At 41.8% G+C, this 15,559-nt stretch overlaps 2 protein-coding genes across 2 annotated transcripts in view; both read left to right on the top strand.

Annotated features, from left to right (window-relative positions):
* The first annotated feature begins 6,358 nt into the window (after nucleotides 1-6,358).
* The window catches only part of LOC124132183 (sodium- and chloride-dependent glycine transporter 2-like), a 34,119-nt gene continuing 24,918 nt past the window's right edge, over nucleotides 6,359-15,559 (top strand). The window contains exons 1-2 of the mRNA XM_046495953.2: nucleotides 6,359-6,512; nucleotides 11,330-11,486. Coding sequence (XP_046351909.1) covers nucleotides 11,478-11,486 — 9 coding nt within the window. The 5' untranslated portion in view covers nucleotides 6,359-6,512; nucleotides 11,330-11,477. The remainder of the gene's footprint in view (nucleotides 6,513-11,329; nucleotides 11,487-15,559) is intronic.
* Nucleotides 8,915-10,156, top strand: LOC125372249. Its single transcript, XM_048381539.1, has one exon. The coding sequence runs from the start codon at nucleotides 8,915-8,917 to the stop codon at nucleotides 10,154-10,156; it is 1,242 nt and encodes a 413-aa protein (XP_048237496.1).

Below are 15,559 nucleotides of genomic sequence, written 5' to 3'. Positions count from 1 at the left end.
GCGTGTACACGGCGTTAACCCTACGTTCATGCAATGGTGGTGACTACATACAGGGTCGGGTAGATAAGCGTGTACACGGCGTTAACCCTACGTTGATGCAATGGTGGTGACTACATACAGGGTCGGGTAGATAAGCATGTACACGGCGTTAACCCTACGTTGATGCAATGGTGGTGACTACATACAGGGTCAGGTAGATAAGCATGTACACGGCGTTAACCCTACGTTGATGCAATGGTGGTGACTACATACAGGGTCGGGTAGATAAGCGTGTACATGGCGTTAACCCTACGTTGATGCAATGGTGGTGACTACATACAGGGTCAGGTAGATAAGCATGTACACGACGTTAACCCTGTGTTGATGCAATGGTGGTGACTACATACAGGGTCGGGTAGATAAGCGGTAGATAACACAGGAACTAAAAGGAAAACAAGTGTGTCTAATACACTCGCGCACGTGCATACCTACAAACACCAATCCTGAATACCCTGGCTTGCGAGCTTACACACACACTTAGATGCCTGTATTTTAAAAGTGGTTAGGTGTGAAACCCCATTTCACGTGTGCAGAAACTGGAGGTGTCAGCTGATAAAAATACATTTTGCATTATCATCGGATGAACACAAATTTCACGTCAGGAAGGGTTGTTAGATTTCTTTTTCAATGTTTTTGACACAGACAAACGACATACACTGAAGAACATTGGTTTGTGAATCCGTTCCAATGAATAGTTTTTGTACTGATGTGCTATATTCACGGTTGTTGACATTTCTGGGAAACCTCAGCGTATGCCCAATATTGATATAGTGATAACACATTCAAGATCAGAGATTAAGATGGAGTCTATCGCGTACTTATCCACGCTCACGTCACGTGATGAGATGAGAGTGACCCGAGCTTAACATGACAATTTACTAGCAAAATTGACGATGCTACGGGCCTAATTTCAGTAGAATTTAGGATCTTGCAGTTGGAAGCCTTCCTTCTGAAGTATGCCTCCAGTCCTCTGACACCTGTACACCAGTCTGAATATGTTTGGGTGGAGGGGTCTCATCGAAATCACACTTCATCTTGTCAGAATTCATTTTTCAAATCGACGCAATACGCGTATAACTTACTTACTTAAATTGGGAATTTAACGTGCGCTTTCCGACAAATGCGTATTTCGCGCACAGGCCCGCCAGGCCATTTAGTGTTGGGTCGAAAAGAGTATGTCCGAAAAGGTGAGGCAACCTAGGTGGGGCTTTTAGGGTTGCTTACTTAATTTGGAGAACAAATTTGGAATTTTGAAATATGCCATACATGTAGGTGTGGGGGGAGACTAAATGGAGTTTGTGTGTTTTTATAGGTTTAGAATTTTAGAGTTTATTAGCAGCTTGTTTGTTGTACCTTTTTTAAATGCGGCCAAGTAGGCCTGCGTACAATGTTGTTGTTGTTGTTGTTGTTGTTGTTGTTGTTGTTGTTGTTGTTGTTGTTGCATTAAGTGTTTAAGAGGTCGACTTCTGCCTAAGCAATTTCGACTGACCTGTCCCTCTTTGGGTCTCTTGTGTGTGAGTAGGGTACACATATCTATTGTGAGTTTGGTATTCACATAATTTCTGTTTTTGTATTGTGTTGATATGATTTCTGTTTTCTTATATTGATAAGATTTCATTTTTATCCTTGGCTGCTCTGTTTATATACGTTCGAGTAGCTGTCCATCTATCAGAAATAGAGTTAGTTTGGCCTTCGCTATTGCATCTCTTGGCTTTAGGAGATCTATGACAGATAGCGGATCTAACTGCAATTCTTGTTTTAACCTAGTCCGGGCTGGGGCATGGTCTTCACATTCTAGTAACACGTGAGCAATAGTTTCAGCCTGATTGCAAGATGAACAAACCTTGTCGTACAGTGCTTTTTTTGACCGAGTCTGAGGCGTGAGATAGCAATTTCAATTTTCCTACATTTGACTATGAGTTTGGCTTTTGTTGGACCTTGCGTTGAATTTTGTATAGCCATCAGCCGATCTTACTTGCGTCCCATTGGGCTTGCCATCTTTCTGCCATGGAGGCATTGATTTTGCTTTTTATCTCTAGTTTACTACAGGAAATAGCCTGTATATCTGCTTTGTCTAGAGCTAGCTTCGCCAGTGAGTCTGCTTTTTCATTTCCATGAATATCTATGTGAGAGGGGATCCAACACAGCTCCACCTGTTGCCCTTGGTCCGATAGTTTTGTATATTCGTGTAGAATATTGTTGACTGTGTTTGGCCTGGAGTTTGAGTTTCTGCCACTGAATGCTTGAAGTGCACTAACCGAATCTGATAGGACGACTGCCTTTGCTTCCGGAAGTTCAGGTATGAGTTTGAGTGCATGATGTATTGCCTCTAATTCAGCCGTGAATACTGATCACTGACCATCAGGCAGGCGAACTGAATGTGCTTGGGGTTTGGAGCTGTGGATATGGATCCCGTAACCAGCACTGTTGTTGATAGGATTCTTGGATCCATCAGTGTATATATATGGGCCCAGCTGTTCCAGGTAGTTTGAATTTTAGTGATAGCTACTGATCGTAGTAGGGTTGGGTTTTCTTTTTTAGTGACTTCTGATGTTAAAGCAGTGTCAACTTTGGGAGTTTTTAAAGTCCAGGGAGGGTTTAACCCTTTGTTGTGACTTCCTGGAGGCTGAATGTCATAACAATTGTGACTTCGAATGAGTTCACGTACTAATATCCCAGATGGCTTTAGTGAGGGATTTTTTTCGAGCTAGGGCTTCATCTCGAGTGTTTTTGTCTTGCCATATCTTTTTAACCAAAGGGTTCGATGGTCGTCCCCAGAACGATAATATTGCCTGCTCCCTTCTTAGTTCCAATGGGAGTTCTCCCGTTTCTACTTGTAGTGCTTTTAGTGAGGTGCCTGTTGCCAGCATTAGGGCTTTGTATTGTATTCTGTCTAGGCGCCTCAAAACAGTATTTGATGCTGAATGAAAGGCCTCACAACCATAGTCAATTTTTGATCTGATAAGAGATTTGTAGAGGTCCAGTTGAGTGGTCCTCGAAGTGCCCAAAGATGTGCCTGAAATTGCCCGTAATACGTTCAGGTCTTTTTGACATCTGTTTTCAAAATATTCTATACGTTTGCGCCAAGTGAGGTGTTGATCAAGGATCACCCCAAGAAATATTGCAGATTTTTCGAATTTGATTGGTTTGCCTTTTATGGAGACACGGGGTATCATATCATCTTTCCCCCGGCGTTTGAATAGAACTCCAACAGTTTTTTCACTTGAAAGGGTGAATCCCCATTTATTGCACCATTGATCTACTCCGTCCAGGGCTGACTGGAGTTTTTTTCTGATTTGTGAAATATCTCTTTGCTTTACCCATATTGCTCCGTCATCAGCGAATTTAGAAGTTTGGGTAGGAGAGTTGACATGGTCAAAAAGATCATTAATCATGATATTAAACAGGGTTTGGCTTAAAATGCTGCCTTGAGGCGTGTCTTTGTCCAGTGCCATAGGATCAGATCCATTGTTCCCTATTTTAACTGATAGCGACCTGTCTTGCAGGAAGCTGTCTATGAAGTTTGCCATGTTTCCTTCTACTACATTTTGTGCTGTTGTTGTTGCATTAAGTGTTTAAGAGGTCGACTTCTGCCTAAGCAATTTCGACTGACCTGTCCCTCTTTGGGTCTCTTGTGTGTGAGTAGGGTACACATATCTATTGTGAGTTTGGTGTTCACATAATTTCTGTTTTTGTATTGATATGATTTCTATTTTCTTATATTGATATGATTTCATTTTTAACAGACTATCTACTCACTTCCTTTTTGATGACCTCTTCCGATCAGGTAAAACAAATTCCCTAAATACTTGGTCATTTTCTATTCACAAACAACAAATACCACGTTGTACAGCTCATTATAAAATTCACCTGGTAGGTAAATATATCTGATTTTATTTATTTACAGTTTATAATGCGCAGTTACCGAGATTTAGTGTGTTGTAATTGGCGAGCGGTTGCATTAAAAACAATAGGTAACTTTAATAAAACCCATAACATATTATAATTTACAAGACGATTAGTTTTCGTGTATAAAGAGACATAAGTGTATCAACCACCTATACCTAATAACTTCGTACACAAAGAAATAATTTCTGAACTCAAAACACACTTGAGCTTCACTTTAAGGTAATTTGACGATAAAAAAACGGAAACTTATTAACATATCACATTACGTAAAGTAATTTTTTTCATATGTTTTAAACAATATAGATTCCCATTAATTTTGTTACATAATGATCGTGCATGCATATCAACATTTTACATGAAGAAATAAGATTGCCAAACAGGTCTGAGTGCCAATATAATTATCTAAAAAACACTACAGACATTACAATCAAACATGGGGTGCAGTATTATTTGAATACAAAGTTAGTAAATCAAACAGAATATTGAATACAATTCTTCCCTAAGTTAAACAAATATTGCAGTAAATTAAAGCGTCAATCCAAGCCATTATGTCAGAAAATAAAGTTGCTGATGTGTAACAGTATTTAAAAATGTCATTCAAATTTATCTCATAAAATCTTATTATGCAAGAAATCTGGTAATTGTACAATATGTAAAATAAATGGGGTGCAATCATCGAAAATATATTATTTGTGTACGACATTCACAGACTGTTACACAATTAGTGTCAAAACATTTGTATTCTTCAAAACAAATGGGGGAGTCATTTGAGCCTGGGGAGTTATCTAAGCCTACGACGGGGGAGTCGTTTGGGCCTAAGGGGAGTCGTCTGAGCCTGGGGAGTCATTTGAGCCTGGGGAGTTATCTAAGCCTACGACGGGAGAGTCGTTTGGGCCTAAGGGGAGTCGTCTGAGCCTGGGGAGTCATTTGAGCCTGGGGAGTTATCTAAGCCTACGACGGGAGAGTCGTTTGGGCCTAAGGGGAGTCGTCTGAGCCTGGGGAGTCATTTGAGCCTGGGGAGTTATCTAAGCCTACGACGGGAGAGTCGTTTGGGCCTAAGGGGAGTCGTCTGAGCCTGGGGAGTCATTTGAGCTTGGGGAGTTATCTAAGCCTACGACGGGAGAGTCGTTTGGGCCTAAGGGGAGTCGTCTGAGCCTGGGGAGTCATTTGAGCCTCCTCCACCGGGCTACGCGCACCTACAATCGGCCGCCATATCACTCCTCATAACCGTCGGCTTTGAGACATACACGAGATTCCTGTACCGGAGACCTAGTATGTCATGAAGTGCCCATGGATTCTGCAACAGGATACGGGATAAAAAGGAATGTAACAGTACACCAGTATCGGAGGGAAACTCCTGTTTAGATTAGTTGTTAGATACCCTGACAGTTAATGCTAAAAATATACTGAACCGCAAAAGAAATGTCACCCCAAGAAACATTGCATGAAAAGTTGTCATATAACTATAGGGCTAATTTTTGTCAAACTTTCTCAAATTTAACATTACCTTAACTAACTAAACAGATGACAATTAAACCGATCGCCGAAACGCATCACAGCAACGGCAATGGTTACCCGATGCACGTGAATTACGTGCAAATTGAAATGCACATGGGTTCCCCAATTTCTTGCCCTATAAAAATCCACCCAGATCGGATAACATTCATTCGTTGTTGAATTGCAACCACATGCCAAGATTGACAAGAATTCAGCGACACCAAGCCCCTGGACGATTGCAAGCTGGACAAACCGCCCGGCAAATAGCCAATACATTTCAAGTCCACGTTAGAACCATTTACAGGCTCCAGCAACGGTACCAGACCACCAACACTACAGATGACCGACCACGTAGTGGAAGACCAAGGGTCACCACCCGACGTCAGGATCGTCAGATTGTGCGACAGCATCTTCAAGATCGCTTTGTTACTGCTGCGGAAACTGATCGACAGACCATGGGGACACACCAGCGACACATTAGTGCGGACACCGTGCGTCGATGATTGACGAGCAGACACCTCCACTGTCACAGGTCCCACCGAGGAACAATTCTGACACCACGTCATCGCCGCGACCGTCTTCAGTGTGCAACACAGCACCAGCATTGGCGCAACCAGCCATGGTAACGTTTCTTTTGCGGTTCAGTATAATTGGCAGTGGTTATGTTTTTTCGGAAGGTTTTCACTTATCAGTAATTAATGCGGGGGTATAATACATTAATGATAATAATTATTTTTTGGTATCTATTATAATTGTTGTACGATGTTCTATTTTACTGTAGTTGCTACCTTACTTTAGAAGGGAAAACTATGTCCAATCTTAAAATAGCATACTCTATATCGTACCAGTGTTAAGGTCAATGGTATTACGTATAAAGTCCTTTGTCAATCACGTCCATGTCACGTGGTACCACTATCACCGGGTATACAGACTCCAACTTGTCAACAACTTTAAGGGTTCATTTGGACCTACAACGACACAATAGATAAACCAAATTGTATTATCATAGCGTCAAGGACTAATGAAGACGTCAGACTTTACCTTCATCCGTGCTCTGACTGCATAACGTAAGTCTTTCGTGACTACACTTTCCTTGATCAATGTAAGGTGTGATGCCCAAATATGTGTAACTAATTATGTTTGTATTATGTTGGTCGGAAGTGAGTGTATGTTGTTTGTCCTGCTGCTTCGAATCTCGTCCAAATCATTGGTTGATTATTCATCATTATTATCATTATGTTATACACTTATATGCCGCAGGTATCCAGGTACTAGTCTCTGCTCAAATGCGGATTTATTTGTTTCCCGACCAGTGGATCCGTTTGCATTCCAGTTATGATTCTCAACTCCCTGGGGAGTATACAACCTAGGCATATCCCACCTCACATATCGGGTACCCATTCCCTGCTGGGTGAGCAGAGGCACATTTTAACAAAGTCACTTGCATGGGTGACACCACATATTTTGAAACTTGTGTTACAGGTGTATGTACGTATTCCTGTTTCCACCATCTTGTCATCTGCCATCGGACGAGTGGGTTCTTTGGCGTGCACAGGGTGAATGCACTGTACACTAGGGGTAGTGACAACACTGTCAAGACCTGTAAACATTGTTGGTCCCAAAGCTGAATAACAACCCGGTCAATGATGACCCATGCTGCACAATCGCACACAAGATCAACCATGACACACAATGTTTCAAGTAAAAGAGAGAATCAAGTAAAAATATGTACTTCTAACAGATTCATCTTAATGTCGATAATTGTTTGTAAAATAGCTTGTTAAATTTTGTTATTTCGATATCTGGAGAGGCCCCAAAGTACCCAATGTTTGACTGGGAATCATGTGCTCCGGCTCTATGACCTGAGTGAGTGTGTTTTATCGTACATTGATAGAGGTGTGGGGTGGCGGGGGTGGGGGCTTTGTCCCCTGCTTTAAGTCACTGGTTTGCCTGTTCTAGACTCGGTTATTTAAAGGGCCAAGGAGAATGCTGAATGCGGAGCTAATACGATGACTGTAATCTGTCTCTATCGAATTGAGTATTCTGACAGCGAAATGCAAACAATGTTGAAATCGCATGAAAACTGTTATACGGCACATGTTTATGCATATTTGGATAGGTTATCGAACGTTTCGACTAACCTGACTTCAAACATGATTCATGTACACATACAAATAAATTGTGCTCAGAAGATGCACATACATAGGTAACATGAAGCATCAGACCGACATAGTAGGGTCAGCGTCGTAGCCTGAATCGCCTTAATACCCAATTGGTCACTTGAAGCCATTTATTTAGACTTGTATTTGGACTAGCTTTAGCCACGGTTAAGTAAGATAAGATAAAACACGTTAATAAAGTAACAAATCACAAGTCATTGGGTCCTTGCAGATTATAAGAAACGGAATAAGACGTTTGACAAAGGGATTAGGTATTTAGTATAGCAGCACCATGTAACAGTGTTACCAGTGTTACCACTGGAACCAGTAGGCAGGAGATAGATGGAGGCAGACAACAGTGTAACAGTGTTACCAGTGTTACCCCTCGAACTAGTAGGCAGGAGATAGATGGAGTCAGACAACAGTGTTACTGTGTTACCCCTGGAACTAGTAGGCAGGAGATAGATGGAGGAAGACAACAGTGTAACAGTGTGACCCCTGGAACTAGTAGGCAGGAGATAGATGGAGTCAGACAACAGTGTAACAGTGTTACCAGTGTTACCCCTGGAACCAGTAGGCAGGAGATAGATGGAGGCAGACAACAGTGTAACAGTGTTACCAGTGTTACCCCTGGAACCAGTAGGCAGGAGATAGATGGAGTCAGAAAACAGGGTTACAGTGTTACCCCTGGAACTAGTAGGCAGGAGATAGATGGAGGCAGACAACAGTGTAACAGTGTTACCAGTGTTACCCCTGGAACCAGTAGGCAGGAGATAGATGGAGGCAGACAACAGTGTTACCCCTGGAACCAGTAGGCAGGAGATAGATGGAGTCAGACAACAGTGTAACAGTGTTACCCCTGGAACTAGTAGGCAGGAGATAGATGGAGGCAGACAACAGTGTAACAGTGTTACCAGTGTTACCCCTGGAACCAGTAGGCAGGAGATAGATGGAGTCAGACAACAGTGTTACCAGTGTTACCCCTGGAACCAGTAGGCAGGAGATAGATGGAGTCAGACAACAGTGTAACAGTGTTACCCCTGGAACCAGTAGGCAGGAGATAGATGGAGGCAGACAACAGTGTAACAGTGCTACCAGTGTTACCCCTGGAACCAGTAGGCAGGAGATAGATGGAGTCAGACAACAGTGTAACAGTGTTACCCCTGGAACCAGTAGGCAGGAGATAGATGGAGGCAGACAACAGTGTAACAGTGCTACCAGTGTTACCCCTGGAACCAGTAGGCAGGAGATAGATGGAGTCAGAAAACAGTGTAACAGTGTTACCCCTGGAACCAGTAGGCAGGAGATAGATGGAGGCAGACAACAGTGTTACCAGTGTTACCCCTGGAACCAGTAGGCAGGAGATAGATGGAGTCAGACAACAGTGTAACAGTGTTACCCCTGGAACCAGTAGGCAGGAGATAGATGGAGGCAGACAACAGTGTAACAGTGCTACCAGTGTTACCCCTGGAACTAGTAGGCAGGAGATAGATGGAGTCAAACAACAGTGTAACAGTGTTACCCCTGGAACCAGTAGGCAGGAGGTAGATAGAGTCAGACAACAGTGTAACAGTGTTACCCCTGGAACTAGTAGCCAGGAGATAGATGTAGTCAGACAACAGTGTAACAGTGTTACCAGTGTTACCCCTGGAACCAGTAGGCAGGAGATATATGGAGTCAGACAACAGTGTAACAGTGCTGCCAGTGTTACCACTGGAACCAGTAGGCAGGAGATAGATGGAGTCAGACAACAGTGTAACAGTGTTACCCCTGGAACCAGTAGGCAGGAGATAGATGGAGTCAGACAACAGTGTAACAGTGTTACCCCTGGAACTAGTAGGCAGGAGATAGATGGAGTCAGACAACAGTGTAACAGTGTTACCCCTGGAACCAGTAGGCAGGAGATAGATGGAGGCAGACAACAGTGTAACAGTGTTACCCCTGGAACTAGTAGGCAGGAGATAGATGGAGTCAGACAACAGTGTAACAGTGTTACCCCTGGAACTAGTAGGCAGGAGATAGATGGAGTCAGACAACAGTGTAACAGTGTTACCCCTGGAACCAGTAGGCAGGAGATAGATGGAGGCAGACAACAGTGTAACAGTGTTACCAGTGTTACCCCTGGAACTAGTAGGCAGGAGATAGATGGAGTCAAACAACAGTGTAACAGTGTTACCCCTGGAACCAGTAGGCAGGAGGTAGATAGAGTCAGACAACAGTGTAACAGTGTTACCCCTGGAACCAGTAGCCAGGAGATAGATGGAGTCAGACAACAGTGTAACAGTGTTACCAGTGTTACCCCTGGAACCAGTAGGCAGGAGATAGATGGAGTCAGACAACAGTGTAACAGTGCTACCAGTGTTACCACTGGAACCAGTAGGCAGGAGATAGATGGAGGCAGACAACAGTGTAACAGTGTTACCCCTGGAACTAGGAGGCAGGAGATAGATGGAGGCAGACAACAGTGTAACAGTGTTACCCCTGGAACCAGTAGGCAGGAGATAGATGGAGTCAGACAACAGTGTAACAGTGTTACCAGTGTTACTCCTTGAACCAGTAGGCAGGAGATAGATGGAGTCAGACAACAGTGTAACAGTGTTACCCCTGGAACTAGTAGGCAGGAGATAGATGGAGGCAGACAACAGTGTAACAGTGTAACAGTGTTACCCCTGGAACCAGTAGGCAGGAGATAGATGGAGGCAGACAACAGTGTAACAGTGTAACAGTGTTACCCCTGGAACCAGTAGGCAGGAGATAGATGGAGGCAGACAACAGTGTAACAGTGTAACAGTGTTACCACTGGAACCAGTAGGCAGGAGATAGATGGAGGCAGACAACAGTATAACAGTGTAACAGTGTTACCCCTGGAACCAGTAGGCAGGAGATAGATGGAGGCAGACAACAGTGTAATAGTGTTACCCCTGGAACTAGTAGGCAGGAGATAGATGGAGTCAGACAACAGTGTAACAGTGTTACCCCTGGAACCAGTAGGCAGGAGATAGATGGAGTCAGACAACAGTGTAACAGTGTTACCAGTGTTACTCCTGGAACCAGTAGGCAGGAGATAGATGGAGGCAGACAACAGTGTAACAGTGTTACCCCTGGAACCAGTAGGCAGGAGATAGATGGAGTCAGACAACAGTGTAACAGTGTTGCCCCTGGAACCAGTAGGCAGGAGATAGATGGAGTCAGACAACAGTGTAACAGTGTTACCCCTGGAACCAGTAGGCATGAGATAGATGGAGACAGACAACAGTGTAACAGATGTAAAAAGGTAACAAACTACGTGTTGATGGCCCCAGAACAAATTGCCGGACCTGATGAATCTGAACGTGTGGGAATGTATGCATGAGCAATAGTGAGCTACATCCTTATTGTAAGTGGGATCGTGTTAGATACTCTACTCTAGGTGACACGTCGAATGTGTCATTAGTTTAATGCAGTACATAATGGACTCGGTACTATTCATCCTTATGTTCAGAAGTACAAATATCACCATGCAACGGCACTTCTCGATTCTGTTGTACTGCCATAGTTTCTTTATGAAGTCACGTTCAAAATTACGATTATAGCAAATATTGAGTTAAGTGTGTTTCCCTCTATATGCCTCAATTCAATAATATCGAAAAAAGATTTTTCTGCTGAAAATGTATTCTCTGTTTTATCATATAACGAATGTAAACAGTTAGCATTATTAATCTTGTCATATATTCCGGTTGTTCAAGACCCACTACGCCACTTACCTCCGACGTAATTACGGTGTCCGGTACAAAGCCACGTGATATCAGCTCGCGTTGACGAGATAAGCACCCCCACTCTCATCATTTATACACCTGTACTGGATAAGGACATCAAAGTTTGAAAGTTTTCACGATGGCCAAGGTGAGTTAGCCCTATTGCTTGGTGTTACTAATTAATTAATGCCATTGGAATCATATCATAGAGTTGACTCTTGTACTACAATATGCTGTAAGAAGCGTGTTTATTTTTAGGTTGACTGAAAGACGGATAAATGTTTGCACTCCGTTGTGGATATCCATGGTGTTTATACACATATAACTGTAATGTGAAACGGGTATGAACCATTGACACAGGCGGTTCTAAAGCCACATGCCTCGCTCCTTCTTATAACGAATGCGAGTTCCTCTGGTTATTTTAGAGTCATTGCGATTTGTTTAGTTCAGGTCTTATTCATTACATTAGTTGATCGATGTAGATGAAGGCGATCCAGGAGTAATTGCCTGGGACGACATTTTATTGTGTGTAATTACATGCTATCTGCATATTGCTATATTACATGTTACAAAGTATTTATGAATACATGTTTAAATGTAGCGGAATAGTTGATAAAGTGAAACAAAGTACATCACATACTTATACATGTTATCCTTTAAAGAAACATTCATCCTTTATTTCATTCCCAGGATAATACTGATTGAGTTTATGTATTAGTCTCTCAAACCCTAGATCAAATATTTAATTTAAAAAACATACCATTCAGTTCTCACCCCTCCTCAGCTCCATCAGCAAATACCCTTGCCCTTTTCAGCTATTGGCAGGAGGGTTCCTTAATACCTGAGGGTTCTTATTTTTAAATTGGTTTTAATCAACATATAGATATATTATTTCGTGGACTATTTGTTAGTCTAGAGTATCATAGGCGTGCGATATGTACGTACAACATCAACCTTAGTTCCCAGAACAGTTTAAGTTTTACATGTTGCTAGACTGATTTATTTCACGTTTGTATATAGGAGGATGTGTGAAACATTTATTCCATGTTACTATTGATCCTTTTAGAAATGCCTAGCAGCAAATATTCGACGATTACTTGCAAATAATACGTGGATTTATTGTCCTGCATGTGATGATGAAATCAACAGCTGGTGACAATGGCTTCACTTATATGTATCTGATAATAACTAGTTTCAGTTGTATGTTTGTATACAAGTCATGTTCCCCACCCTACCATTCACGTGATGAATGGACACGGAGAGGTCCTGATACGTTGTGAGTGTAAAATATAGAAGCTATTATCCATGATACTCCTTGTCATGTTTAAATCCAACTTTCAAATAATCAATTGAATTTCCTACCAAATCATGAATATATGCAAATCGATTAATAAAAATGTTTAATATCATTATTAGATTATTAGGTTTAAAATAGAATGTACAAACCGTCTCCGTGGTCTAGTGGCAGAGCGTCTGCCCAGATAGCGGAGGGTTGGAGCTTCCATCCCCGGCCGCGTCATACCAAAAGACAGTAAAAGATTGTACTTGTTCTTACCCTGTCTAGCGCTCGGGGCTAAAACAAGGACTGGTCGGCTCGGAGTCAGTATACTGTGTCTGAGTTGGGTATTCATAATAAACTGAGGCATGGTATCTCAGTGGGCAAGCACTATAAAATCGGCATTAGTCCGGACTAGTACACGCAGCCACACACACGCACGTGCATGCACGAACGCGACGTTAAATTTCATTTCACCCCAGCCCACCTCACAAACAATAAGCAAATTAATGAGATATAAACCACCACTGTGCAGTGAAAGACGTATAACTTATCCCCACGCCCCCGTTCATACATAGTGAGGTCTTATCTTCATTGATGTGTAGAATCCCGTCCACCTTGACACCATGAACCCTCGTTTCTGGGTGTGTAACACAATATTGTCAGCGCATAGCTGTACGCCCCAGCATAGATAAACATGGCCTGGTGACGACATAGTAAAATACCTGTTGAAAGTTAAATCCACTTAAATTGTTTTGTTCTTCTATCTTCTATATCTCGAGAAGGGGCGTGTAATATGTACATGTATAGTAACACTGGATGAATATAATTAAATACTAATATTCTTTGGATATGCAATTGGAGAATACATATTTGAGTGAACTTATTTCCAAAATTATTACCTTGTACACATATATCGAAATAATTGAAATATTTTATGATTCGGTCACATTTGGACAGTCGTGTCAAATAACGTCTTATCGCAAACATATATCATCAACGATTTACAGTTATACTTGAACATCAATAAAACTCGGGGTTCCCGATATAAGTGGGTTCTTGATGGATTTTCAATAGATTTACAGCGGGCGTGTCAAAACATGGTGCCCCATTTCCTGTCAGACGGGCTAGTCCTACCTTAGTTCTCAACGATAACAACATCATTGACTACAACGCTATGTTTATCATGCATAGACACGCTGGTAGAAACTTCTAACTATCCATTCTGGGCGTCATGCAAGACGTAATTACGTGGATGGGCATACTTGCTGGATCATGTTTGAGTTGTGTAAATGTCGAAAGTGTTAACATACATTTATCAAGAATACCTTGCCTTACAGTTGCACGCACAATCAACACACTCGTATTGTTGTACACACGATCGTATCTCCGGTTGGATACTATAACGTGCCTTATAAAAAATGATTATCTTGGATAGGGGGAGCTGCAGTGGGGAACAGTGTCGTCAGTATCTGGACACATACTACAATGTACGTGTGCTTATTGTTTTAGTGAAGATCATTTTTTATTATTTCATGAATATGTATGTTGAATGCCTTCTCTACACATTTACGGACCAAGCATGTTTTGCCGGGCTTCCCGATAAACGTTGTCGCAATAGTTTGAATAATAGCGACAAAGCCCTTTCCATAATCATAAGATATATCTACTAAAAGCAGAGTCCATTCTACGATTCTGACCATATGAGCATGTGTTTATGAGTCGCTTACAGCTAGTTACGATACCAGCTGGGGGTTGAAAAACTAAATTTGTAAATCTCTTTGGAATACATATTAGTTGGAATTTACCTAACGTAGTAGCACATGGGTAATATGGAAGACGTCATTTATAGACACGTTAGTATGTATCCTTTATTAGATACCGGTTACTTATACTGTCAATGACACAGGGTAAATACCCATTTAACTCTCCTATAAAGCTATGTTTTGAAGTAAGTGGATGTCATAGCAGGTAGGATATAATGTTATGTTTATCAACTTATTCAGGCAAAGAGTTCAAGGTATTTTTCCGCCCCTGAAGATTTATGAACCATTCCTCTCTTCATCAAATTGCGACAATTACCATGGTAATATACGTGTTTCAAAGTAGGAAAAGCCTCGGTGTTAAATTTCGGTATTAACTCAAATGAATCCGCAGATGCTCCGCACCATGCATGTCTTGTAACAGAGGATGACGTTCGTTTATTATCCAACTGGTATATAATCACATATACATTGTATGATGACATTGTGTATATGCCCTATGAACGTTGTGGCATGACCAATATAGTGACAATCATAGGGGTGACATAAGAGAAGAAATACATGAATTTATTATATACATATGAATGAAATATTGGAATTTATCAGTGACGATAGATCAAGTTATCAGTCACTAGTGACTGATATAAAAAAGTTATATCAGTCACTTGTGAATGATATAAACAAGGTGCCGGAACTACTTTCTCCTGAATCAAAACATTAAAGAGTTATCCCCCTTTTTTTACGTCAGATGCCGACTGTACTCAGTCTCAACCGCAGGTGCATAACTTCTCTTCAATTGACCACAGGAACTTATTGACGAGTCTGATGTCTGGAAATACCATCTATGGCAATGTTAATATCACTCTTGCGCCGGACATGCTTCGCCAGACATTAGGCACAACTGGCGACAGCAGACGTACCGCCGAGGCGAGAAGCGCCCGCTTGAATTTTCCGAGAATTGAACTTTCCTAATTTAATTCTTGACAGCAAGCAACAATGTTTCAGTTACAATGTTCGGGGTTCTATAAATGTGTTTATGTCAACTTTCATACTTATCCGTGAGAAAATTTGATCAAATTTGGCGGATTTTGTAAGCCTGGAGAGCGCTCAGATGATCGTTCGACCTGGTCACAGTGCTAACTGTTTATGTATTCCTACGCCAATAAAATAATCGCTGTTTGA

Source organism: Haliotis rufescens, unplaced genomic scaffold (assembly GCF_023055435.1).
Source record: "Haliotis rufescens isolate VD_foot unplaced genomic scaffold, xgHalRufe1.0.p SCAF_4, whole genome shotgun sequence".
In the NCBI taxonomy this organism is placed as follows: Eukaryota; Metazoa; Mollusca; class Gastropoda; order Lepetellida; family Haliotidae; genus Haliotis; species Haliotis rufescens.
This window is presented reverse-complemented; position numbering and strand designations above follow the sequence as displayed.